The following is a 27,095-nucleotide window of genomic DNA, read 5'->3' as shown; positions in this document are numbered from 1 at the left end:
GTTCTTTGGAATTATCTTGCCTCATTGTCTTGATCAGAGTAACTAAGCCTTTCACAGTTAAATCATTCTTATAATATTGCTGTTACTTTGTACAATGCTTCTGATTCTGCTCATTTCACTTTGCATCAGTCCATAGAAATCTTCTCGGGTTTTTCTGAAACCATCTTGCTTGTCATTTCTTAGAACACAATAATATTTCATCACAATCATATTCCACAGCATGTCCATCCATTTCCCAATGGATGGACATCCCCATAAACTCCGATCTGTGCCACCACAAAAGGAGCCACTATAAATATTTTTGTACAAATAGGTCCTTTTCCCTTTCCTTTGATGGCTTTGGGATATAGGTATAGTAGGGGAATTGCTGAGTCAAAGGGTATCACAGTTTATATCCCTTTGGACCCCGTTCCAAATTATTCTTTAGAATTACCCCTTAAGCCGGTTTCTTTTGGTTCCTTCGCCTGTCCTCTTTAGTATCTCTTTGTTTTCCTGCTTGAGCACGATAAGATAACACAGGCTCTCTACCGCTGCATCCAGATTATTGCAAATCTCCTAATATGATTTCCTAACTTCCCCTCCCTTTCTTCCTCTCCACTCGTCATAACCCTGCCAGACTTCTTCCTTGGGGATAGATTTGCATGTTACTCCTTCCCTTAGAGTTCGACCCTAGTTTCTTGTTGACTAAACAAAGGAAGTTCCAACAGTTCCTGTCTGGGTCCCTTTCTTCCGTTCCTCCGTGAGGCCGGTACACAGATCACCATTTTCCTCTCCTCCTCACCTGCTGTCCTCATCCTCAGATCGGCATTCGCACTGACTCGCTCTCCGACACCCTGACCCTTCCGCTCTTCAGCCCGTGCCCTCTGCCTCAATCGTGCCTCCAGCTCGCCTCCGCTGTACACGGGGATGGTCTCTCCCTTGATCTTGCCCTCACTGCAGCATTCAGGAACGCACAATTCCCCTCTCTGCGCCTTCCCTTAGCAAACCCTACTCTTCTCGGACCCGCGGCCTCCCCCCCTCCCGACCTGGCCGCTCGGGCCCAAACCATCTCCCCAGCCCTGACCACTCTCTCTTCTTCCGGTGAGCCACTGAAAGCTTCCGCCCTGGATTTCCCCCACAATGCCTGGCTCTCCTCTGCTGCCCGGCAGCCCTGCTGTGCGTGCCTCGTCCTCACTATCCCAGGCTCCAGGCTCCATCGTGGCACTTCCCAGTCTTCTCACCCCTTCTCAGGCCTGCCGCCCTCTCAGCAGAGATAGTTGTCCTATTCTACTAAACAAATGGAGGCCTTTTGCTCCTTCTTCCCCTCTTGAATTCCTGTTGAATTCCTGTTGAATTCCCACTTTCCCTTTTAAGATTAATTTTTCCACCACAACTGCCACCAGCTTAAGGGGCAGTTAGATGGAGCATTGGGTAGAGTCAGGCCTGGAGTCGGGAGGAACCAAGTTCAAATGACATCTCAGACACTTATTGGCTGTGTGATCCAGGCAAATCACTGAACAGCATTGGCCTCCACTTCCTCATCTGTAAAATGGGCCAGAGAAGGAGATGAGTAAACCATTCCAGTATCTTTGCTAAGAACATCCCAAACCAGCTTATAAAGAATCATTCATGACTAAAATGACTGCACAGCCAATCCAGAAGGCACTACTTGTGGGGCAGAAAGTGACTGCCTGCTGGCTCCCAGACAGTGGTGGAACAGGGAAAGGGGGCGGTACAGGACTCAGTGTGCTGTGAACATGGATGATGTTTGTGGAGCTGCTATTGATACATTCTTATTAAAAACGGAACAAATGTGCACAAACTGGATGTGGGAGACTCCAAATCAGCTCACAAGCTGAATATGATTTGGTAGGAACTAATATATTCTTTCCTTAATAAAGCCACTTTTAAAAAACCCCAGCCTTTCACTAAAATAATCACAGTGACAACTAGCATTTACATGGCATTTTAAAGGTTTGCAAAAGTTTACAAATGTTTTTATCTCATTTTCTCCTCACTGGGAAGGAAGTGCTACATTTAACGGGCTTATTATGATCCTTGAGAATGAGCTAGTCTGTTAACTAATATTTATTGTCTGCTGCTTTGTGCCCTCACACTGTTTGATGCTCAGGGATGGTGGTAAAAGCATAAAGAGTAAAACAGTCCCTCCTCAAAAGACCCTTATATTCTAATGAGAGAGACAAGTACATGTAAAATGTGTGTGTATAGAGAATAGAGAGATATGAAATTATTGAATTTTTTTGTTCATGCAAAAGTAATTGACAATTTTTTTACTTCCCTTAAGTGTTTTAGAATTATTTCTAACAGAAAGGACTTTGCAGTTAGGGTAACCCAGAATATGCTATTCTTTGATTATGTCAATTAACTAAAGTGTCACTGTCCACATTTTTATTGAATAATTATGGTGAGCCTGATGCAAATGGTCTGGGCCAGTTTGATTTTATTAAATGATGAAACTTTTGAGTCCTTCATTTTCAAATTTCCTTTCTTGTTATCTCACCCACTCTCTAATATATGTGTTCCAATGGCAATCACTACTTTTCAAACACCTATATCAGTGATGGTGAACCTATGACACAGGTGCCAAAAACAGCACACAGAGCTCTCTCTGTGGGCATGCGGCCACCCCCCTACCCCTAGAGTTTGAAGCCATCTATATTAAAAATATTTTTTTTTGTTTTTTTTTTAATTTTATAGTATTTTATTTGATCATTTCCATGCATTTTTCATTAAAGACAAAGATCATTTTCTTTTCCTCCCTCCCACCCCCCGTGGCCGACGTGTGATTCCACTGGTGTCATATGTGTTCTTGACTTGAACCCATTGCCATGTTGTTAGTATTTGCATCAGAGTGTTCGCTCCGAGTCTTTCCTCTGTCATGTCCCCTCAGCCATTGTAGTCAGGCAGTTGCTTTTCCTTGGTGTTTCTATTCCCTCAGTTTGTCCTCTGCTTTTGGATAGTGTTTTTTTCTCCTTGGTCCCTGCAGATTGTGCAGGGACATTACACCGCCCCTAATGGAGAAGTCCATTACGTTCGATTATACCACAGTGTATCAGTCTCTGTATACAATGTTCTCCTGGTTCTGCTCCTCTCGCTCTGCATCACTTCCTGGAGGTTGTTCCAGTCCCCATGGAATTCCTCCACTTTATTATTCCTTTGAGCACAATAGTATTCCATCACCAACATATACCACAATTTGTTCAGCCATTCCCCAATTGATGGGCATCCCCTCATTTTCCAATTTTTGGCCACCACAAAGAGCGCAGCTATGAATATTTTTGTACAAGTCTTTTTGTCCCTTATCTCTTTGGGGTACAAACCCAGCAGTGCTATGGCTGGATCAAAGGGTAGACATTCTAAAAATATTTTTTGATGCACTTTTCAATACTATTCAATGTTGCTTAATTTCAGGGCGAATAACTTTCACAGAGCCAAATATCCAGAATGTGCCAAGAGATTTTGAGATTGAGATGCCAACACTAGTCGGAGAGAGCCCATCTTTTCAAGCACAAGGCAGGAGTTTACCTTTCAAGAGCAGGTAGAAGTCATATCACACAGCAACTCCTTGTTGCATTAGTGGCAATTAATAGTATAAATGGGATTGAGGTTCCTTTTTTCAACTGCATCTATGTAATGAAACCCATTTACCTTTTAGTTAAAATATTTTATACCAAGCAACGAACTGTGGCTGTTAATTAAATGGTATTGTGTTGGCTCACCATTTAGTTTCTTTTTTAGGTCAAACATTTCTGTGTTGGAGCCTGTTGACTACTCAGGCAATTTGTGGGCAGACAGATTTATGTCAATACAGAGGCAAAGAATGAGGGAGCAAATGCTTGGGGGCAGACATGACAGCACTAATGATACTGCTTCTCAGACTGATGCTCACATTCATAAAAGTCTTGCATTTAAAAAAGTAACAATCTGGTATTTCTACAGGATAAATGATGAATTCTCATAATCAATTGGATATTTCCTTTTCCATTTCATTATGCCATTTTATTTATAAACATTGTCTTAATTTCCCCCTCTCCTTAAAGTGACCTGTGATAACACCTGCATGTTATTTCTGGTCAATGAACATGGTGCAGAATATAATGGAAGGATTCTATATTATTCTTTTATTTACAAATTGAGACTAAGAGATTAGAAAAATAATGTTCAGACTACCAATTTTGTGGGCCATCTGAATTTCATTCCAAACTCCTTTAGTTCTTTAGGAAAATTAAAAAGTTCTAATTTAAGTTCTTTAGGAAAATGAAAAAAACCCCAACACATTTCAGTTTCGTATTTGAGATTCTGACTTGACTAAAAATAGGACCATGAGATATATATATATATATATATATATATAAATTTTTTTTAAAAAATTAAGCTCTTACCTTCTGTCTTGGAGTCAATCCTGTGTATTGGCTCCAAAGCAGAAGAGCAAGCAGTAAGGGCTAGGCAATGGGGGTCAAGTGACTTGCCCAGAGTCACACAGATGAGGTGTCTGAGGCGAGATTTGATCCCAGGACCTCCAGTCTCTAGGCCTGACTCTCAATCCACTGAGGCTCCCCCCACTCCCCCATGATATATTTTTTAGTGAGATACACTTAATGTTTTTTTTTCTTTTTACAGAGAAAGTAAAAGTAATATAAATTCTGCGTATCAGATGCAGTTGGCAGCAAGAATCAAAGACAATGGGAAGCCATTTTCTGTTAGTATGAGACATGCCTTTGTTCCTTTCCCAGGTAAGTTTATTGGCTTTTCCCAAGCTCATCCTTGTACTAGGATTGCTATATTTATATTGGTGATAATCTCAAATGAGTTATAATTAGGTTCCCAAAGCTTCTTCAAATTGAAAAAATTTGCTTAACTTTGCTTCCCTATCTGCTTACTATCCTACATTTTACTTTTCTTTCCCTGCCAAACTTATGTAATAATTCAGATCCCCCCAAAAACTTTGATTATCTCACCATATTACTCAGTCTCCCAAAGTAATGTTTCCCCCCCCCTCCCCCATGGATGCTGCACTCTTCAGGGTCCCTATTTACTTTCCAAGCTAAGTGGCTTTCTCTCAGGCCCTTGCCCCTCAATGGTTCTGTCTTTTTGTAATACCACCAGATTTCTAGTCATACCTCAGTGTCCTCTTCAGCTTTTATTGATTGTACCCCATACCATCTCAAAATCCATTTTTCTGCAGACTCTCCCCGCCTCTTGCTTAGATTATTGAAATAGACTCTTAATTAGTCTTGTTGCCTCCAGGCTTTCCCTTCTCCAATCTCTACTTCCACTTCCATCAGCCTGAAGCAGGGACCAGACCTTGTCATTTCCTTGTTCCTAATGGTTCCCTACTGACAAGAATAAAAAATGCAAATTCTTCTAATTGTCATTTGAAACCTTCTTTAGTTGGTCTTCAGCCTATCTTTTCAGATTGATTTCACATTACTTTTCTTCACATACTTTGCCTTCCAACTAAAATGGCCTATTTGATGTTTCCCATAAATGACATTCCATCTTCTATCTCTGCCTTTGCAAAGCCTCTCTTCCATGCCTAGAAAACTTTTATTTCTCTCTCAGAATCCCTAACCATTTTCAAGGCTCAGCTCAAATGGCTTTTCCCGATTGCGATTGCCTTATCTGTTATTACTATCCTCCTATCCCAAATTACTTCTTTTTTTTTTTAATGAATGAAAATCCTCCTTTGTTTGTTCTTATCTACTCCTATTGGAAAGGAAAAGGATAATCCTTGTAAATAAATATGCGTAGTCAAGCAAAAACAACTTCCCACATGGGACATATTCCTCACAAAAATATATTTCAGTCATCACCCTGAGGCTATCATGGCTCTATATGAAGGTGGGTGCCATGTTTCATTATAAGTCCTCTGGAATTCTGCTTGGTCATTGCTTTCATCAGAGTCCTTAATCTCTCAAAGATGTCTTTATAGTGTTATTGTTACATAAATTGTCCTCCTGGTTCTGCTCACTTGACTTTGTATCAGTTCATATAAGTCTTCCCAAGTTTGTCTGAAACTATCACATAATTATATGCTTTAATATCTTCAGTTGATGGGCCCTCCCTTAGTTTTTAGTTTTTTGCAGTCAAAAAAAGAGCTGCCATCACTATTTTTATACATGGGAGTTCTTTAATGCTTTCTTTGATTCCCTTGGGATCCAGTCTTGGTAGTGATATAATTGTGTCAAAGGGTAGGTTTAATATGTTTTAGAATCATAGATTTAAATTGCTTTCCTGAACAGCTGGATAAGTTCACAGATCCATCATTATAGTACATTACTTATTTTCTCACAGCTTCTCCAATATTTCCTTCTTTTGTTGACCTGGCCAATCTTATGGGTATGAGGTGGGAATTTGGAACTGTTTTAATTTTCTTTTTGCTATTAGTTTTTAGGAGCATTTTTTCTATTGTTTTATTTTTCCAATTACATGTAAAAACTTTTAACTTAATTTTTTAATACTTTGAATTCCAAATTCTCTCCTTCCCTCCTCCCCTCTCCACTCATTGAAAAGATAAGCAATTCGATAAAGGTTATATGTGAGCAGTCATGCAAAACATATACCATGTTATGAAAGAAAACAGTCCAAAAAAATGCCTAGGAAAAATAAAGTAAAAAAAGTATGATTGGATCTACTATTTTTCATATAGATAGCTTTAATGATTTCATCTGAAAATTGCATGTTCATATCCTTTGACCATTTATCATTTGGGGAATCACTTATTTTCTTATATGTATGACTCATTTCTATATGTATTAAAGAAATGAGGCCTTTATTAGAGAAATTTGTAATTTTTCTTCACTGTTATGATTACATCCTATTCCCACCCCAATGTTTATCTTATTCTCTCCTTTCATTCTGCCTATCCTCAAAAGTATTTTTCTTCTGATCACTGCCTTTCCCAATGTCCCCTTATAACAATACCCCTAACCTTCCTTGCCATTCCTTTCCCCTCCGGTTTTCCTATAAAGTATAAAAGATTCCTATAGTGTAAGAGTTAAAATTTAGGGGAGACTGAGGCAAGACAGAAATTAGTTTCTCTCTATAAGGAGTATTATATTTTTATGAGGTTTATTAAAGGTTAAGGATTAAAGAAAATACAGAATAAGAAAGCACATGTCTAGGCCAGAGAGGCCTAGACAAGATAACCTCACATCATGAAAGAGACGTGTCTTCTCCAAAACGGAAGTCGAAAAGAGCCCAAGCCTATTCACAACCAGGTTTAAATACCTCATCTCACTCTTGGCCCAGGTGAGAATTCAGTGAGATTAGAGGGCATTCTGGGGAAGTGGAGCAAGGATTTCTGGGGATTGAAGTCCTGGATTCAAGTCTATTTTTACAGCCCCCAGTTGATCCTCTGGAGAGAAGGACTTTCCCAAAGGATCATAAAAACATAATCAATTTTAAAGATTAAAATAATTTGAGGATAAGAGAAAAAAATAAAACAAAACCAATAATTGCTGGACTCATTGACAAAAAGCCAGTTAGGGGGCAGTCCCCTTTGTCATGAAAGTATACATACAAATAAATGTTCAATCAACCACACCCAAAGTTCATTTTTGTTCAGCTTGTGGTCTGGAGGCTTCTTCATGGTGTCTTCTCCAACAGTTCAGTTTCTGGATTCAGGGAAGTAGCATCTTTCTTTACCTAAAATTCTTCTAAAAAGGAATTTAAACTTTGCAATTTAAATAAATAAAAAAGAAAATTTAAATAACATTCCCCCATTAAGAGGGTGATTGAAAAAGAAAAAACAAAACACAGGATCACTTAGGGATGCATGGCTGAGGTATGAGGTATATGAATCAATTGGCAAGAGATATTAAAAAGATATCAGAAAAATCCAAATAAAAAAGAAAATACTGTATGAAAATATAGACTGTCAAATTCTTATGTGTAAAAATTCTAAGTAAAAGAAAAATAAATCTATAACAGGTCCTTGAATCAGGGCCCAATCAAAATGATCGAAGCAATGATGCATTTACCCAGTCAGTAGCCAGGACTACAGAAAGGTACCACACTATGAAAGGCAGAAAAGGGGACCAGATTATAGGAGCCAAGGTTTTGGGGATATTCATTTGTGAGTATTTTCAGAGTTAATGTTAAACACAGTAACCTTGAGTCTTCACACTAGGTTCAAAACCTTTGTATTGGCCTAGAAGTGCATCAATCCATCCTGGATTGGGTTTTCTTTGGCCCTGTGCAATGGCTCTTGTGTGGATATCTTGTCCTGGAATCAGACAGAATTATTAAGCAAAGTCCCATAATTTATTTTTAAATAATTAGTGGCATCATTTTTATAGTCTCAAGCCTTTGGGGGCATGCATTAGCAAATGTGTCTTAAACTTATAGTACTGAAAAATAAAAAAGTTAACGAAAATCTTGATGCTGGTGACATGTGCTTCAAATATAAAAAAGAGAGAAAAAAATAAAAAAAACGGAAATAGTATATTACACATGCAAGAAAAATATAATAATAAAAGAGCTTTAAAAAATTCAAAAATATAGCTTATAATCATTGACACACTGTGTCAGCTAAGAAAATATAGCATACAAGGCATTCTCACCAAAAATTAGATCTATTTCCTCTTCATGTCTGACCATGATCACTGTGAGTAGAAGGCAAATGAATTGAACAGTAGTACAAATATGTAGATATTAATACCCCCAAAATTCTCAATAGCCCAATTAATTACAATAGCAGTATGGCATTTTAAAAGCCTATGAATTGATGGATATTTGTCACAAGTTTTTACAAACATAGCAAATATTTTAACCTTGGTGAATAAACATATTTTTAAACAAAGTAAAACTCATCTTGGGTTAAGAACATAATCAAGACATCTATATATCATTCTGGTGGAAGTAAAATAGTGAGCTGAAGAGTATAAATGAGAGATGCTCCTTTTTTGGAGGCTTTTTAGGGGTACAAATGCCCTGAGATTAACTGCCCCAACTTCCATTCACATATTTAGAAATGCGGGAAGGTTGGGGGTTATAATTGTATTTCACTTCAGCTATGGGCCTTACCTCGTGGGAGGGGCAGGCAAAAATGACCAGAGATTGTTAAAAAAAAATTCCAAAAATCATATTTAAAAACCCTTAAAATCATTTGAGATATTTAGCCCATTAAATTTTCCAAAGGTTGTTATAGCAATTGTAACCAGTTCTGATGAATTCCATCTATCCTCTATGTGACAATTTACAAAGGCAAAAATAGAAAGGCTTTTTTTATATATGGGCTTAATTACAATGATATTTTTTTTCAATATGGTTATAGGGGAAAAATGACAGAATTTAACAGTAGTCAAAACCCAGTACATTAAACTGATTCAGTGTAACAGAATAATATTGAATGCAGTAATATATGAATTTAAAATCACAAAGTTAAATCTTAAACAAAACAATAAGGAAAATGCAATAGAAATACAGAGATTTTTTATAACCATTGGAATCTGAAATGTCTTAAAATATAGCCTGTAGTCTCTTTGAAGTTCCTTGGGTGTATATATATATATATATTTTTTTTTAAATTATTAATTATCCACTTAAATATCTATTGTTCAAAGGCAGAGTGGTAAGGGCTAGGCAATGGGGGTTAAGGGACCCATCCAGGGCCCCACAGCTGGGGATTATCTGAGGCCAGATTTTAATCCAGGACCTCCTGTCTTTAGGCCTGGCTCTCAGTTCACTGAGCCACCCATTTATCCCTTCAAAGTTAGTCCAAGAGTTGTAGGGAGTTGGGTCTCCTCTGTGACACACAGGTGAAGTCAATAAAATCACCAGAACAGTCAAAAGGTATCCTTTTAAATAGCCCATTGCTTTTAAGTTCCTGTTTGGAAAAGTCTGTTTCTTCTCCTCTCCCTTTTCTCTCTCTCCTCCAATGATCCACCCATGTGGTCAATACTGCCATCCACGTGGAGGCTTAGCCTAAGGGAAAATAACCTGTTCTCCTTTCCCTCTAGTCTCTCCCCTCCGCCCACGTGGCCAATACCCCCCTTTTTTACCAGCTGGTTTTTGATCCTGAAGAAACTGGGTCTGCTACCAGCAGCCTGGGTGATGAGCCGGCTGGGGTCGTGTGTGTGGGTCTGGGGCACAGAAACAGGCAGGCAGTGGCCAGTGGATGGCTGCAGGCAGGAATATAGGCAGGCAGGACTGGGAGAGCTGGCACCAGATGAGAACAGAGAGGCCAGGAGCAGGAGCCAGAGCCAGAGTGGGCAGCCAGGGTAGGCAGGCCTGGAACCAGGTGAGAGATATCAAATCAAGAAGGTCTGAAGCAGATGGCTGCTGGCAGGAGCTGATCAAGATGGTTTTCTAAAAAAGCATCTTGGAGAAACGTGGCTTAAAAAATTTTTTTTCTAGGCTAAAAAATTTGAGAAGTTCTCATCTAATCTAGTGGTTGCCATAACTGTAAGAGTTAAAATTTAGGGGAGACTGAGGCAAGATAGAAATTAGTTTCTCTCTGCAAGGAGTATTATTGAGGTTTATTAAAGGTTAAGGATTAAAGAAAATACAGAATAAGAAAACACATGTCTAGGCCAGATAGGCCTAGACAAGATAACCTCAGATTATGAAAGATATGCGTCTGCTCCAAAAAGGAAATCGAAAAGAGCCCGAGCCTATTCACAACCAGGTTTAAATACCCCTTCTCGCTCTCGGCCCAGGTGAGAATTCAGTGAGATTAGAAGGCATTCTGGGGAAGTGGAGCAAGGATTTCTGGGGATTGACGTCCTGGATTCAAGTCTATTTTTACAATAGCCAATTGAGTTTGTGTGTTATTCTCACTTTAAATTAAAAATATCCATTTAAATTCCCGTGATTATTGTGTTTTTGTTATTGTCTATCAGACTTCCTTGTTTACCTTTCATCCCATTTACCTGAGGACTCAGTGATAACTGTCAATCCTTACCTCTTCCAGTCTGTCCTGCCGTTGTTCAGTTGGTTTTACGGGGAATTTAGCATCATGATATCCTCACCTTTTTTATTTCCAAGGGATTCTTTATGCTGCTTGGGGCTTTTGTTCATTTCTCTCTTATCATTGTCAGTGCTTTGGCCAATTCTTCTATTCAGGCTATAGCACAGTGCCTGGCACCTCTATGCCCCTTATGAATGTTGTTGTTGTTATGGTTACTCCTGGGCTTCCCTGTTTCTGTCAAAGTTACCATTATGTGACCTGGGCTTGAACCTCGATTCATCTTTTACTCTTATGTTCAGTCACCTATTGTTATGGGATTCAGATGTGTGGAAGGATACCTTTTGCAAGAATGCAAGACTCCAAAACTTAGCTTAAAAACAAAAAGAGAAATTTATTAATTTAGGAAGTAATGTTGAGAATGGCCAGGAGGATAGCAAGGTGGGAACAGCAAGATGGGGAGCAGTTCCTGAGAGGACAGCATGAATGGAAAGGCTGTTCCCCATGAGGGCAGAATGGATGGAAAGGCTGTCCCCCAGACGAGATCAGTTCTGGGGCTTTTATACTCTTTACAACAGATGCTATGTCATGGTGTGGATGTGACCTATAGAGTGTTAGTCCCTCAGGCATTTGGTGGGTTGGGATGGTCATCTGACTGGGGTCTGCCTGGAGGCATAAAGATTCATCTCTTTATCCATCTTAAATCTAGAGGACAATCAAAGAGAATAAACATCTCAGGACCCTAGGTGGGGTCATTGGGCCATTTCTAGGATGCAAGGGAGCGAGGGAGTTTCCCTGATAATAGTTCGCCTGAGTTTCTGGGGTACAATGGCCATGTCGCTATCATTTTGTCCTTCAAAATGTCCCTCATTTTCATCTCTTCTCTTCTATTTCTACTACTTTCTTGTTTTAGGTCCTTCTTCCCTAATGATAGGAACTCCAAAAGCATATCTTAGTATCAAGGCAAATAAACCTATATACTTAATATTTGATTAGCAGAATCTATTACTTTTGGGGAAGGACAGCATGGTGTTGTGGATAAAGGACTGGCCTTAGAGCTAAAAAGACATGGGCTCAAGCTAGAACTTAGAACACACTGACTCTGTGATCTTGAATAAGTCACTTAAACTCTCAGTGATCCAGGCAACTCTAAAATGATAAGTTGCAGTCAGGTTGTTAATATTTATCATTAGAGAAAATTTCCCATTTGGGAGATTTTTTCACTCATGAAATTATAAATCATAGGTTCATAAATTTAGAGTTGGAATAGACCTAAGAGACTATCTAGTCCAAACTCTTCATTTTAAATATGAGAACCCTGAGGTCCAGAGAGATTAAGTTGCTTGCCTAAGTAAGGTCACCTAGTTAGTGAGCAGGAGAACCAAGATTTGAACTCTTAAGTCCTCTGATTCCAAATTCAACATACTTTCAATAGTACTATTCTGACCCATATCACTACTACCACCAAAAATAAAAACAAAAAATCCCCAAGCCAAAAATAAACAAAAAAACTTATCACTAAAACTTTATTTAAAGAAAATGCAAAATTCATTTTAGAAATATTTATACAAAAATGATAAAATCAAAATATTGTTACCTTCAGGGGTAAGGTTTATTTACTTGGAAAATTAACTTATATTGATAATGCCAAATAACCTTTCTGCATCTCTCTTTTCTTTATAATATTCTGTAATAATCTATTACCAAAAGGTGGTATTAAAATTATGCAGGGGAAGACCATTCTGGTCTTGGATGATGGCTGCCATTTAGGTTACCTCAAGTATTCTAGAGTATAACTTTGAGATTCTAGGTTCATTGATAAAACAGCTATAAACTTTTAATGTAAGATAATGAAAGCCTAAAGAAACATCATCTATAACAGAAAAGAAATTAAAAACAACTTGTCTATACAGAGTCTCTTTTTATCAGGTTAGCTCTTCTTAGGACCTCTACTTTCCTCTGAATCTGGCTAGACTGATTAAAAGACCTTTTTAATCATTGTTTTAATTTGTCTTAAAAATAAAATGAAATAAATAAAGCTCTTTCCCTGGTTTCTTAGTGACCAAAGAGATGAAACTTATGCAGAGCCAAGTGCTTCTTTTGCATCTAGTCATTGCATGTAGTCTTATGGTAGGTTTTTCCCTAAGATCCTTGATCCTCCCCAAGTTTCCTGAGTAATGTTTTATATAAAATGGATCCTAACTTTTTTTTTTCTGGAAAGGAGAAATTTTAAGTCATACAACTGATTTAAGGTACATTAACAAAAGAAAAAGCAGGTTTAAATAGGTTAGATGAAATGATCTCTTGGATACATTTTTGTTATAAAATCTGACTTTTCTCACATCTTAAGAAATGATTCTCTTCTGTTCAACTAAATAGTGTAAATTTTAACTGCATTTGTCCCAGGTTTTTAATGGACACACTTTGTTTCTAGGAGGAATGATCCTGGCTGCTGATTATTCTCAACTGGAACTGAGGATCTTGGCTCATTTGTCCCGAGATCGCCGTCTCATTGAGGTATTAAACGGTGGGGCTGATGTTTTTAAGAGCATCGCAGCCGAATGGAAGATGGTTGATCCCGAAGCAGTTGGGGATGATCTAAGGCAGCAAGCCAAGCAAGTAAGTGTGTAGTCAAACTCTTTAAACAATAGACATCCAGCGTCACCTAGGCTGTGTGTTTGGAGGCGTTTAGTTGGCGAATCCACCACTTCCATTTTTACCATTGCCTTTCTGAGGAAGTGGACCTGTAGATTCAAGAGCTTTTGAGCTGGAAGGGACATTAATGATCACCTTGTCCAACTCTCTTTTCCACCGATAACAAAAAGGAAGTTACTTGTAGATGACCCAAGTCCATATACCAGTAGTATGTGGCAGAGCCAGGATCATGATCGTTGGCGTTTCTATGTTACATCCCTGAATGTCCTTATCTCATTTGAGCTTTCTGACAGCCCCACAAAGTTAGTTTTGTTACTTAGTCCAGACCTGCGATTTTACTAGCAGAGAGAATTCCTGCTGAGGAAACTCTAAAGTTGGCAGGCTGGCCATTGTCCTGTTACTCTGCAGCCTGAGTGTTTCCTGGGCAATGAGAGGACCAGCGACTCGCCCTGCGGCACAGGGGGACCATTCAGCAGGCACGACCTGAACCTCCTGGATCCTCCACACGTTTAAGCTCACCCCTTATCCAGGAACCCACATTTACCCCTCTAGGGGCTATTTTTTCCCCATTTTAGAGATGAGGAAGCTGAGCTTCATAGAGGTTAAATGGCTGGGGATGGTGTCTGAGGCTAAGACCAGCTCATGATCCTCTGTGACACCATCCAAGTGTTCTTACTCCAGGTCCACTGTTCTTTAGGAATGACTGTTGCTTTGTGGTCGTACTGTTAACTCCTTCCTTCCCACCTTTTCCCATTATTTAATTCAATTTTCTTGAATACTTCTATTTTCAGGTGACTTGTTATTATTCTTTCTAATCTGATTAACCCATTCTCTGGTAGTTTGATCATAGGGTTCTAAGTCTGTAAATGTATTATCATTTTATCACATTATCATGAATTATCTTTTTAAAAATATTTATTTCTAAATGTATCTCTCCCACATATCCTACTGGGAGGCTCTTCCCCTATAGGCAGTGAGGTGGAGTGGATAGAGCACTGGGCCTGGAGTCAGGAAGACCTGAGCTCAAATTGAGCCACAGACCCTTACAAATAACTGTGATCCTGAGAAAGTCATGTGACATCTGCTTGCCTCGGTTTTCTTATCTGAAAAATGAAGATAATAATAGCACCTGACTTAGGATTATTGTGAAGATCAAACAAGATAATATTTTAAAGCAAGTACCACAGTATCTAGTAAATAGTAGGTGCTATGAAAGTGATTATTCTTTGGTGTTCAGTCAGCCAAAAACAACCTTTCTCCATAAAATTGGCTAAGATGTTAGTCATAATAAAATCTTTATTGTGGCCTTTATATTACTTATTTAATGTGATGCCTCTGTTATCTTAGATATGCTATGGAATCATTTATGGAATGGGAGCTAAATCTCTAGGAGAGCAAATGGGCATTCAAGAAAATGATGCTGCTTGTTATATTGACTCCTTCAAATCCAGATACACAGGTAAAAGAAGTCTCTGGACATGATGCAGCCTAAAGGAATACTTTACATGTTAGACTCTTCATACTTTTTCTTCATTTGTGGTTTCAAGTAGCTAGGATTTTCATCAGACAAATTGAATTCATTTAAATTTAAAATTAATTAATTTAAATTAAAATGTAACACATCAACAGTTGCAGAAACTAACATATACACACTAACACCATATAATATATCTGGGAAAAGCAGGAAGTGAGAGCAAACATCAGAAGGCTGCCTGTTTTGGTGGTAAAATATCTATTGGCAACTTTGCCCTTCTGTTGAAATAATTTTTAATGATATTCACAATTTGTTGTGTTGAAAGAATTACACAGTGGATTATTTTTTCCTTCCTCCCCTTATGCTTAAGAAAATTGATATTTTTCAGGGCTGTGACAAGGAAATCACTTTAAAAGACTGATATATATTAATTTAAGGTCGCCAAGGAATTCAGCTATGTAATTCCTAAATGAAAACTCAAGTCAGCCGTCAGCCGTCAGCCTTTTATAGAGTTTAATTACAAACAGGAGGAAGAAAGGAATTATAGATAGAGAGAGAGAGAGCGAGAAAGGGGAGAGAAGGGAATAGGGCTTAAATACCCCCTCTGTTTAGGCTGGGCCAAAAGGACCAAGCCCTTAGATAGCTGGGGCAAAGAAAGGAGATCAGTCCCTATTACTCACGTGACCAAAATGGAGAAACGGTCTCCGGGGCCCCCACCTTCAGCTTCCTTCAGAGCAAGCTTCTCAGAACACCTCTCCAACCATTCAGAGCCAAAACTCTCCAACCACCCCTTCAGTCCTCAGCCCCTCTATCTTTAAGGAAACCATCCAAGTTCCCTCCCCTCCGTTCTCACATCTACCAATCACTGTCCATCATTTTCCCTGTGCCAATGGTGGCTCTAGCTTAACCCAGCACCGCCCAGAGGTCTTTGGCTTTGCACATGTCTGTTGAAGGTCATATTCTCAAATAACTAAATCTTGATCTTTTGCTACAGCCCTTCCTAAATCCTGTTACCTTGAGTAGGGTAGAGATTGGAATAATTAAATTTTGATCTATGCTGCAGCCCTTCCTAAATCCTGTTAGGACTGAGTAGGGTGGAGATTGCAATTTCCAAGATTTGGTTCTGTCATTCCAAGTATCTCCATTGTATCAATTCTAAAATCAATCATGACTCAAAGAAATTCCTGTTCTATGCTTAAGCATAGGTCAAAGTCCTTTCCATTGTTCAGCAAAAGGTTTCTGTCCTAAAGTAATCTTAAGAAGGGAGGAGGAGGAACCTCCCATGCCAATGGGGTTCACATTCCAATAGAGTTCCCATTCTCAACAGGAAATTTTTCAAGTATGAAATTTCCCAATGGTGAAATTTCCAACATTTATAAGTCTAAGAAATTTTAAGGTTTACAGGGCACTATACTTTCTTTCTTTCTTTTTTTTAAACCCTTACCTTCCGTCAATGGGGGTCAAGTGACTTGCCAAGGGTCACACAGCTAGGAAGTGTCTGAGGCCAGATTTGAACCCAGGACCTCCCGTCTCTAGGCCTGGCTCTCAATCCACTGAGCTACCCAGCTGTCCCCGGTGACTGATTTCTTATTAACAGAAAGGTGGGACATGTCCTTACATTGTCTGACTGGTGCTAACACTGATGAGGATAGTTGACAAGTTTTTGTTTCATCTCATTATTGACTTTTAAAAATGTTGTGGCCATTGTGAACATTGTTCTCTTTTATTTCTTGTTTTACATCACTTGTGAGATGTCTTATGTTTTTCTGAATTCTTCATATTTGTCATTCTTCATATATCATTTTCCTGTATAAATCCTTTGTAGTTGATTTGAATATTCAGATTACTCAGAATAGCTTAGTTATTCACATTTACTCTGCAAACAGTATTGCTGTTACTGTGCACAGTGTTCTCTTGGTTCTGCTAGTTTCAAGGCATTATTTCATGCAAGACTTCCCATGTTTTTCTAAAATCAACCTGTTTGTCATTTCTGACAGCACAGTAGCATCCCATCACAGTCACAGACTGGCATCTGCTCAGCCTTCTCCCAATTGATAGACATCCCCTCAGTCTCCAGGTCTTTGCCACCATAAAGAGAGCTGCTAGAAATATTTTAGAACATGGAGGTTCTTTTCTTTTTTCCCTAGTCATTTCTTGTAGCACAATAGTATTCCATCACAATCATAAGCCACAATTTGTTTAGCTGTTCCCCAATTGATGGGCATTTCCTCAATTTCCAGTTCTTGCCATCACAAAAATTGCTACTAGAAATATTTTGGAACATATATAGTTTCTTTCTATTTTCCATAATCTCCTTGGAATAAAGATCTAGCAATATGCTGGATCTAAGAATATATAAAATTTTATAGCTTTCTGGGAGTAATTCCAAATTCCTCTCCAAAATGGTGTCCCCACTTTTCCATATCCCCTCCAATATCCATCATTCTGTCCTTTTGTCATTTTAGCCAACTGGAATTGTTTTTTTTTTAAATTTTATAATATTTTATTTGATCATTTCCATGCATTATTCATTAAAGAAAAAGATCATTTTCTTTTCCTCCCTCCCCACCCACCATAGCCGACGTGTGATTCCACTGGGTATCACATGTGTTCTTGATTCGAACCCATTGCCATGTTGTTAATATTTGCATTAGAGTGTTCGTTTAGAGTCTCTCCTCTGTCATGTCCCCTCAACCGCTGTAGTCAGGCAGTTGCTTTTCCTCGGTATTTCTACTCCCACAGTTTGTCCTCTGCTTATGGATAGTATTTTTTCTCCTAGATCCCTGCAGATTGTTTAGGGACATTACACCACCACTAATGGAGAAGTCCATTACATTCGATTATGCCACAGTGTGTTTGTCTCTGTGTACAATGCTCTCCTGGTTCGGCTCCTCTCGCTCTGCATCACTTCCTGGAGGTTGTTCTAGTCCCCATGGAATTCCTCCACTTTATTATTCCTTTTTGCACAATAGTATTCCATCACCAACATATACCACAATTTGTTCAGCCATTCCCCAATTGATGGGCATCCCCTCGTTTTCTAGTTTTTGGCCACCACAAAGAGTGCATCTATGAATATTCTTGAACAAGTCTTTTTCTCCATTATCTCTTTGGGGTACAGACCCAGCAGTGCTATGGCTGGATCAAAGGTTAGACATTCTTTGTCACCCTTTGGGCATAGTGCCAAATTGCCCTCCAGAATGGTTGGATCAGTTCACAACTCCACCAACAATGAATTAGTGTCCCTACTTTGCCACATCCCCTCCAGCATTCATTACTTTCCTTTGCTGTCATGTTAGCCAATCAGCTAGGTGTGAGGTGATACTTCAGAGTTGTTTTGATTTGCATCTCTGATTATAAGAGATTCAGAACACTTCTTCATGTGCTTATTAATAGTTTTGATTTCTTTATCTGAAAACTGCCTATCCATGTCCCTTGCCCATTTATCAACTGGAGAATGGCTTGATTTTTTGTACAGTTGATTTAGCTCTTTATAAATTTGAGTAATTAAACCTTTGTCAGAATGATGGATATTGGAGAGGATATGGAAAAGTGGGGACATCATTTTGGAGAGGAATTTGGAATTAATCCCAGAGAGCTATAAAATTTTATATATTCTTAGATCCAGCATATTGCTTTGTCAGAGGTTTCTATGAAGATTTTTTCCCAGTTTGTTGCTTCCCTTCTGATTTTAGTTACATTGGTTTTGTTTGTACAAAAGCTTTTTAATTTGATGTAGTCAAAATTATTTATTTTACATTTTGTGATTCTTTCTATGTCTTGCTTGGTTTTAAAGTCTTTCCCTTCCCAAAGGTCTGACATGTATACTATTCTGTGTTTACCCAATTTACTTATGGTTTCCTTCTTTATGTTTAAGTCATTCACCCATTTTGAATTTATCTTGGTGTAGGGTGTGAGTTGTTGATCAATTCATAATCTCTCCCACACTGTCTTCCAATTTTCCCAGCAGTTTTTATTGAATAGTGGATTTTTGTCCCAAAAGCTGGGATCTTTGGGTTTATCGTATACTGTTTTGCTGAGGTCGCTTTCCCCCAGTCTATTCCACTGATCCTCCTTTCTGTCTCTTAGTCAGCACCAAATTGTTTTGATGACTGCTGCTTTGTAATATAGTTTGAGGTCTGGGATTGCAAGGCCCCCCTCATTTGTGTGTTGTTTTTTCATTATTTCCCTGGATATCCTTGATCTTTTGTTGTTCCAAATGAACTTTGTTATGGTTTTTTCTAAATCAGTAAAGAAATTTTTTGGGAGTAGAATGGGTATGGCACTAAATAGATAAATAAGTTTGGGTAGGATGGTCATTTTTATTATATTGGCTCATCCTATCCATGAGCAGTTAATGTTTTTCCAATTGCTCAAGTCTTGTTTTAGTTGTGTGGAGAGTGTTTTCTAGTTGTGTTCATATAGTTCCTGTGTTTGTCTCGGGAGATAGATTCCTAGGTATTTTATTTTGTCTAAGGTGATTTTGAATGGGATTTCTCTTTCTAGTTCTTGCTGCTGAGCTGTGTTGGAGATATATAGAAAAGCTGATGATTTATGTGGGTTTATTCTGTATCCTGCAACTTTGCTAAAGTTGTTGATTATTTCAATTAGCTTTTTGGTTGAATCTCTAGGATTCTTTAAGTAGACCATCATGTCATCTGCAAAGAGTGATAACTTGGTCTCCTCCTTGCCTATTTTGATGCCTTCAATTTCTTTTTCTTCTCTAATTGCTACTGCTAGTGTTTCTAGTACAATGTCAAATAGTAGAGGTGATAATGGGCATCCTTGTTTCACTCCTGATCTTATTGGGAATGCGTCTAGTTTATCCCCATTGCAGATGATATTAGCTGATGGTTTTAGATATATACTGTTTATTATTTTTAGGAACGACCCTTCTATTCCTATGCTTTCTAGTGTTTTTAATAGGAATGGGTGTTGTATTTTATCAAAGGCTTTTTCTGCGTCTATTGAGAGAATCATGTGGTTCTTGTTGGTTTGCTTGTTGATGTGGTCAATTATGTGGATGATTTTCCTAATATTGAACCAGCCCTGCATCCCTGGTATAAATCCTACTTGATCATGGTGGATGACCCTTCTGATCACTTGCTGTAGTCTTTTTGTTAGTATCTTATTTAAAATTTTTGCATCTATATTCATTAGGGAGATTGGTCTATAGTTTTCTTTCTCTGTTTTTGACCTGCCTGGTTTTGGAATCAGTACTATTTTTGTGTCATAAAAGGAGTTTGGTAGAACTCCCTCTTTGCTTATTATGTCAAATAGTTTGTATAGTATTAGGATTAACTGTTCTCTGAATGTTTGATAGAATTCACTGGTGAATCCTTCAGGCCCTGGGGATTTTTTCTTAGGAAGTTCTTTGATGGCCTGTTGGATTTCATTTTCTGATATGGGATTATTTAAGAGTTCTATTTCTTCTTCTGTTAGTCTAGGCAGTTTGTATTTTTGTATATATTCATCCATATCACCTAAATTGGTGTATCTATTGCCATATAATTGGGCAAAGTAATTTTTAATGATTGCCTTAATTTCCTCTTCCTCAGAGGTGATGTCCCCCTTTTCATCTTTGATGCTGTTAATTTGCTTTTCTTCCTTCCTTTTTTAAATTAGATTGACCGGTACTTTGTCTATTTTGTTTGTTTTTTCAAAGTACCAGCTTCTTGTCTTATTTATTAAATCAATAGTTATATCACTTTCGATTTTATTAATTTCTCCCTTAATTTTTAGGATTTCTAGTTTGGTTTTCTGCTGGGGGGTTTTAATTTGATTGCTTTCGAGTTTTTTTATTTGCATTTCCAATTGATTGATCTCTTCTCTCCCTAGTTTGTTAATATATGCACTCAGGGATATGAATTTACCTCTGATTACCACTTTGGCTGCATCCCAAAAGGTTTGAAAGGATGTCTCGCCATTGTCATTTTCCTCGATGAAATTATTAATTGTTTCTATGATTTCTTCTCTAACTACACGATTTTGGAGTATCATATTATTTAATTTCCAATTAGTTTTTTATTTGGTTTTCCATGTGCCATTACTGATCATTATTTTTATTGCCTTGTGGTCAGAAAAGGCTGCATTTATTATTTCTGCTTTTCTGCATTTGTGTGCCATGTTTCTGTGACCTAATGTATGGTCAATCTTTGTGAATGTGCCATGTGGTGCTGAGAAGAAGGTGTATTCCTTTTTATCCCTATTTATTTTTCTCCATATGTCTATTAATTCTAATTTTTCTAAGATTTCATTCACTTCTTTTACCTCTTTCTTATTTATTTTTTTATTTGATTTATCTAAAGTTGATAATGGTTGGTTCAAGTCTCCCACTAATATGGTTTTACTGTCTATTTCTTCCTTCAATTATCCTAGTTTCTCCATTAGAAATTTGGGTGCTATATTATTTGGTGCATATATGTTGATTAGTGATATTTCCTCATTATCTAAAGTCCCTTTTAACAAAATATAATTACCTTCCCTATCCCTTTTGATCAGGTCTATTTTTGCTTTGGCTTTATCAGATATCATGATTGGCACTCCTGCCTTCTTTTTCTGTCAGTTGAGGCCCAGAAGGTCTTACTCCATCCTTTAATTCTGACCTTGTGGGTGTCTACCCGCCTCATGTGTGTTTCTTGAAGACAACATATGGTAGGGTTTTGGATTCTAATCCATTCTGCTATTCGTCTACGTTTTATGGGTGAGTTCATCCCATTCACGTTCAAAGTTATGACTGTCACTTGTGGACTCCCTGGCATTTTGATATCCTTCCCTAATTCTAACCTTTCTTCTTCAGCTCTACCTTTTAGTCCAGTGATTTACTTTAAATCAGTCCCCCTTGTACTTCCCTTTCTACCCCGCCGCCCTTCTTATTCCCTCCCTTATTTTCCCCTGTAGTCTTTTTAAAATTTCCCCCCCACCTTCCCTCCCCACCAGTCTGTTTTTTACCCTTCTACTCCCCTATAGGGTGCCAATCTATTCTCTTCCCCAATGGATTGGATTGTTCTTCCCTCTTTGGGTCAGTTTCAAAGTACGTAAGAGTTGAGTATTTCCTATCTCCAACCTCTTTACCCTTCCAGTGTATCGATGTTCTCCTCCCTCCCGCCATGAGCTTCTTTGTGACATATAAATTTACCCCCATTTGTTTCTTTTCCCATTTCTTTTAGTCATAACCTCTTTTCTTTTTTAGCTTTAGTGATATATATATATATATACATACATACATACACACATGTATATGTATTTATGCATGCATATATCTTTATACCTATTTATGTCTTCTCCTTTCATCCTATACAGTTTGTCACTGTTCCCTCTGAGTGTAGTTGTTCTAGCTGCTCAGGTGATAGCAACAGTTTTTAAGAGTTGCCCATGACCTCTTTTCTTATAGGGATACATATCATTTTAACTTACTGAGTCTCTTAAAAATTTGTTGTTGTTGTTGTTGTTGTTGTTGTTGTTGTTTTTTCCTCTCTTTTTAAATTACCTTTTGATGATTCTCTTGAGTTCTGTGGTTTGACTTCAAATTTTCTGTTCAGGTCTGGTCTTTTATTTATGAATGCTTGGAACTCTTCTGTTGTGTTAAATGACCATACTTTCCCCTGTAAGAATATAGTCAGTTTTGATGGGTATTTTATTCTTGGCTGTTGACCTAGTTCCCTTGCTTTCCGGAATATTGTATTCCATGCCTTTCGGTCCTTCAGTGTGGATGCAGACAGATCCTGTGTTATCCTCACCGTGTTTCCATGGTATCTGAATGGCTTCTTCTTGGCAGCTTGTAATATCTGTTCTTTCATCTGATTGTTTTTGAATTTGGCTATAACATTTCTTGGTGTTGTCAGTTGGGGATTAAATACAGGGGGTGATCTGTGGATTCTTTCAATCTCCACTTTCCTCTTGTTCTAGGATCTCGGGACAGTTTTCCTGGATAATTTCCTCTAGTATTATGTCCAGGCTTTTTCTTTTGTCGTGGTCTTCTGATAGTCCAATTATTCTTAAATTGTCTCTTCTTGAACGATTTTCTAAATCCTCTCTTTTGTGAATGAGATGCTTCACATTTTCCTCAATTTTTCCATTCTTTTTGTTTTGTTTTATAGTGTCCTGCTGCCTTGTGAGGTCACTTGATTCTAGTTGTTTTACTCTGGTTCTTAAAGATTGGATTTCATTTCTGGCTTTTTGGTTGTCTTTTCCCTTCTGGTCTGATTTTCTTTGAAGATCATCTTTCATCCTCTTTACCTTGTCTTTCATCTCCTTTGCCTCATCTTTCATCTCCTTTGCCTCATTTTCCAGCTGGATGATTTTGGCTTTCAGGACACCATTTTCTTGTTTTAGTTCAAGTGCCTCTGTTTCCAGATGACTTATCTTAATTTTTAAGTTCTTTTCCCAATTGTCTTCAGCCTCTCTTAGTTGTGTTTTGAGTTCTTCCACAGCCTGTATCCAATTTGCTGGGATTTCTGGTTTATCATTTGCTGATCTCTCCCCCTCTGTTCCATTTGCTGAGTAGTAGCTGTCTATTGTAGTTTCTTTCTTCTGTTTCTGTTGTTTGTTCAAATTCACCCCTTTTTTACTCCCCGTATTTGTCTGTGCTCTTGTTCCTCTCATTTTTTTGTTTTTTTGGGGACTTCTATTGGTCTCCTTTCTTGGAGCTTTAACAGAAGATCTCTTGGTGTAATCTCTGGGGGAGGGTTGTTGGGGGTTTGAGCTTTCCTGTCCTCTGGAGGCTTTTGATTTGCTTAAAGTCCAGCAGGCAATGAGGATGGATGGGGAGCCTGGGCTTCCCTGTGTTCTGGAGACTTTTGATGGGATTGAGTTCAACTTAGTTGGGCTGGTTTACTCTGAGTTTTAAACTTCCTGGACGGCTGGAGCAAATATGGAGGATCTCCAAAGCTCTGGCCAGGCTGCCAGGTCTATGTTCCTTCTAGGCTGCCATCTTGACTTCACTTCTAGGTTTCTGTTTTTTCAGAAGACCCTGCTCTCTAAGGGGGGTGATGTGTGGCCTCCCTGGGCTCTGAGGGCTCCTGATGGGATTAGGTTCACCTGGTTTGGGCTGAATGAGCCCTGAAGCAAAAAACCTCCTCCACAATCTGTGTTGAATGCCTGGAGACTGGCCTGGGTTGTTTTCAAGGTAAGCCCTTCACAGGCCCTGAGGTTTTTGTTCTTTCAGAAGCTCTGAGGGCTCCTGATGGGATTAGGTTCAGGTGGTGTGGGCGGGAATGATCCCTGAGCCAAAAAAATGAAGAAAAAAAACAACCTCCTCCTCCACAGTCTGTGTTGAATACCTGGAGACTGGCCCGGGTTACTTTCAAGGTAAGCTCTTCGGAGCAACCCCTTTGCCAGCCCTGAGTTTTCTGTCCTTTCAGTAGTTCTGAGGGCTCCTGATGGGATTGGGTTCAGCTGGTGCCCTAAAGCTGGGACCTCCCTTGAGACTCAGATGGAAGGACCGAGCCAGGGGGCTACAGGCTTCCCCCTTCTCTCTATGATTCCCTGCCGTCTGTTTTGGGAGCCCCGGAGACTGGCTCAGGTTGCTTTCAAGGTGAGTCCTCAGAGCCCTGAGGTTCCCACTGCTGCCGTGGGCTCAGCACTCTGGGTTGGGGGGGGGATGGGTCCTGGGACCTTCCTTCTGCCTACCCCTTAGATCCGAGTGATCTAGGGTTCTGGCTTTTGGGGTGCGGTACCTTTTGATCCAGGTCCAGGAGGAGGGTTCCCCAGGTCTATCCTGTTGTTCAGCTTGAATTTCAGTGTCCTAGGAGCACTCTGTTTGTGATCTGTAAGGAAGGGTTTCTGAGGTCTGAACTTTTGCTGCTTCTACGCCGCCATCTTGATAGGAAGTCTGCCAACTGGAATTGTTGTAGTGCTTTAGAGCATTTTTTTCATGTTCCTATATATGACTTTGATTTATTCATCTGAAAACTCTGTTCCTATCTTTTGACCATTTAGCAACTGAGGTATGGCTCACCAATGCTTTAAAAAAAATAATTGTTGCTTGTAAGGCTAGTTCGAAATCTGCTAAACAACTTTACTTCTTACGTTTTCTCATACGTTCTTGAACTTCTATTCTTCAAAATGTATTTTGTTTTTATTTTGTCTGATTCTATAATCTTTTTGATAATTTAATTATTATAGCAGTTTCTCTACTATGGTATGGCATTTTCCCTTATCTCACCCCACTTTTTGTAGTGAGTTCTACATTTGTTTTGTTTGTGGTTTGCCTTCCCAGAGCTAGCATCTTTCTTTGGTTCTTCTTTTCTCCTTTCCTTTTTCATTTTTGTTTTCTGTTTACTGCATTTTTTACCACCTGCTATTTTAAAAAATCTCTCCTTACCTATCCCTGATAAAGGAGAGGCTTATTAATTCCATACTCCTCTCATCTCAATTTGAATAATCTTTTCTTGTGATTCTCCAATTCTGAGAAGTAGTGAGTTCTTTCCTCCTTATTCCAACTATTTCCCCAGATTATTTCCTTTCTTTTTTTACCTTTTCTGCTGAGAATTGTAGGTTACTGACTGAATTGCTAGGGAGAACTGACTCCATTAGGTTTAATGGTGAAAATTTCTTTCAACTACTGGCCCTTGAGACATTTTTGACTGTATTAACCACTTCTCCATGAAGCCCTCGTTCATTACCAACACCTGTAGTTGGGGTGGTCAGGGGGTACCAATTTTAACCATAATTTATTTAATTTTATATCTGTTAGGATATCTGTTAGGATGAAGCTAGGATTCAAACCTTAGTCTGGTTTTTTTCCTCTCCAAATCCAAGTGTTCTTTCCACTATAGTAGACTGCTTCTCAAAGTAAAACCCAAGTGATATTTTAAAATATTTATTTAAGCAGAAATAAATATGTTACATAAGTTATAGACTTCAAGTATATTTGGATTTTATTTTGTTTTTTCCTTAGGGATTCAACGTTTCCTAAGAGAGACAGTGAAGAACTGCAGCAAAGATGGGTTTGTTCAAACCATTCTGGGGAGGCGAAGGTATTTGCCTGGAATCAATGACCAAAATCCCTACAATAAATCTCACGTATGTTCAATATTCTTTAGACATTATTTTGAAGTTAAAAACTAGATGTGTGCTGAAATCAATAATTATAGACCCTGATTAATAATATTGGCAAAATTATTAGTCTCCTGATATATGTAGGTATAATTTTGTTTAATTGTTTAATTAAAGCTTTTTTTTTTCAAAGTATGACAGCACGTAAAATTTTTGTTGAATTTGGTTCTCTTATGTAAAATGCCAAGTTTAGGAATTTACTTATTATTTATTAGCAGCCACATTGAATATTCTTTAGATAGAAGACAGTAGCATGAGGAAGAGTGGAACCCGAAGAGATAGCAAGTGACAAACAAGAGGGGGGAGAAGTGTATGGAAATCAAGAAGGAAATAGATGGGTTTCTTCAAAAGACATCATTTCCAACAGTTGAACACATCTACTGTTTACATTAGGGTCTTCTCAGGACTCTGATGCTTGCAGATTGGTTCTTTACATGAGAAATAGTGCCAGAAAATGGCTTAAAAAAAAAAAGACAGAAAAGTCTAATACAAAATTGTCTTTAGAAATCTTTAGAACCTGACACTGTGAATACAGATGGCAAACCTTTACTTTACTTACATTTAGAGACCAGTATTAGTAAAAAAACTTCACAGCACCACGATATACTCTTAACTTACTAGGTATGGAGGTGAGAACAATGTTCCACTGACCTACGATTTGTGCTGGATCAGCGTTTCTTCCAGAAAGGCTTAAGAACAACATGCTTACAAAATTTAGCGTGTTCATTCGGCTAGAAGAGAAATTGTAAAGAGTGTTGCAAGATTATTTCTTTGTTCTCTAGCTTATCAGGGAAAGTAACGTCTTTCTTGAAAGAACAGAATGTCTTGTTCCCTTAAATCACAGGAGAAAATAAAGGGTAAAATAATACAAAACTGTAGAGGAGAATCACAGCATTTGTTCGGACTTTTAAGTGATAGAAGACTGTGCCTCACAAAATGAAGTGAAGAACAAAGACCACACAGAAGGTTTCAGGCTCTTCCCAAAGAGGATGCACCTGC

At 38.4% G+C, this 27,095-nt stretch overlaps 1 protein-coding gene across 3 annotated transcripts in view; it reads left to right on the top strand.

Annotated features, from left to right (window-relative positions):
* POLQ (DNA polymerase theta) overlaps positions 1-27,095 on the top strand; it is a 141,434-nt gene that overhangs the window by 106,492 nt on the left and 7,847 nt on the right. For 2 of the 3 annotated variants that reach the window (XR_008911118.1, XM_007493754.3), the window contains exons 23-27: positions 3,412-3,538; positions 4,621-4,733; positions 13,344-13,528; positions 14,912-15,023; positions 25,939-26,063. Coding sequence is in view for 1 of the 3 variants with exons in the window: in XM_007493754.3 (XP_007493816.2) it covers positions 3,412-3,538; positions 4,621-4,733; positions 13,344-13,528; positions 14,912-15,023; positions 25,939-26,063 (662 nt within the window). In the remaining 2 variants the exon portion in view is untranslated. The remainder of the gene's footprint in view (positions 1-3,411; positions 3,539-4,620; positions 4,734-13,343; positions 13,529-14,911; positions 15,024-25,938; positions 26,064-27,095) is intronic. The other variant, XR_008911119.1, reaches the window with a different exon arrangement.

This window comes from Monodelphis domestica, chromosome 4, assembly GCF_027887165.1.
Source record: "Monodelphis domestica isolate mMonDom1 chromosome 4, mMonDom1.pri, whole genome shotgun sequence".
NCBI classification, from domain to species: Eukaryota; Metazoa; Chordata; class Mammalia; order Didelphimorphia; family Didelphidae; genus Monodelphis; species Monodelphis domestica.
Note: the sequence above shows the minus strand (reverse complement) of the source record. Positions and strands in the feature narration are given on the sequence as shown.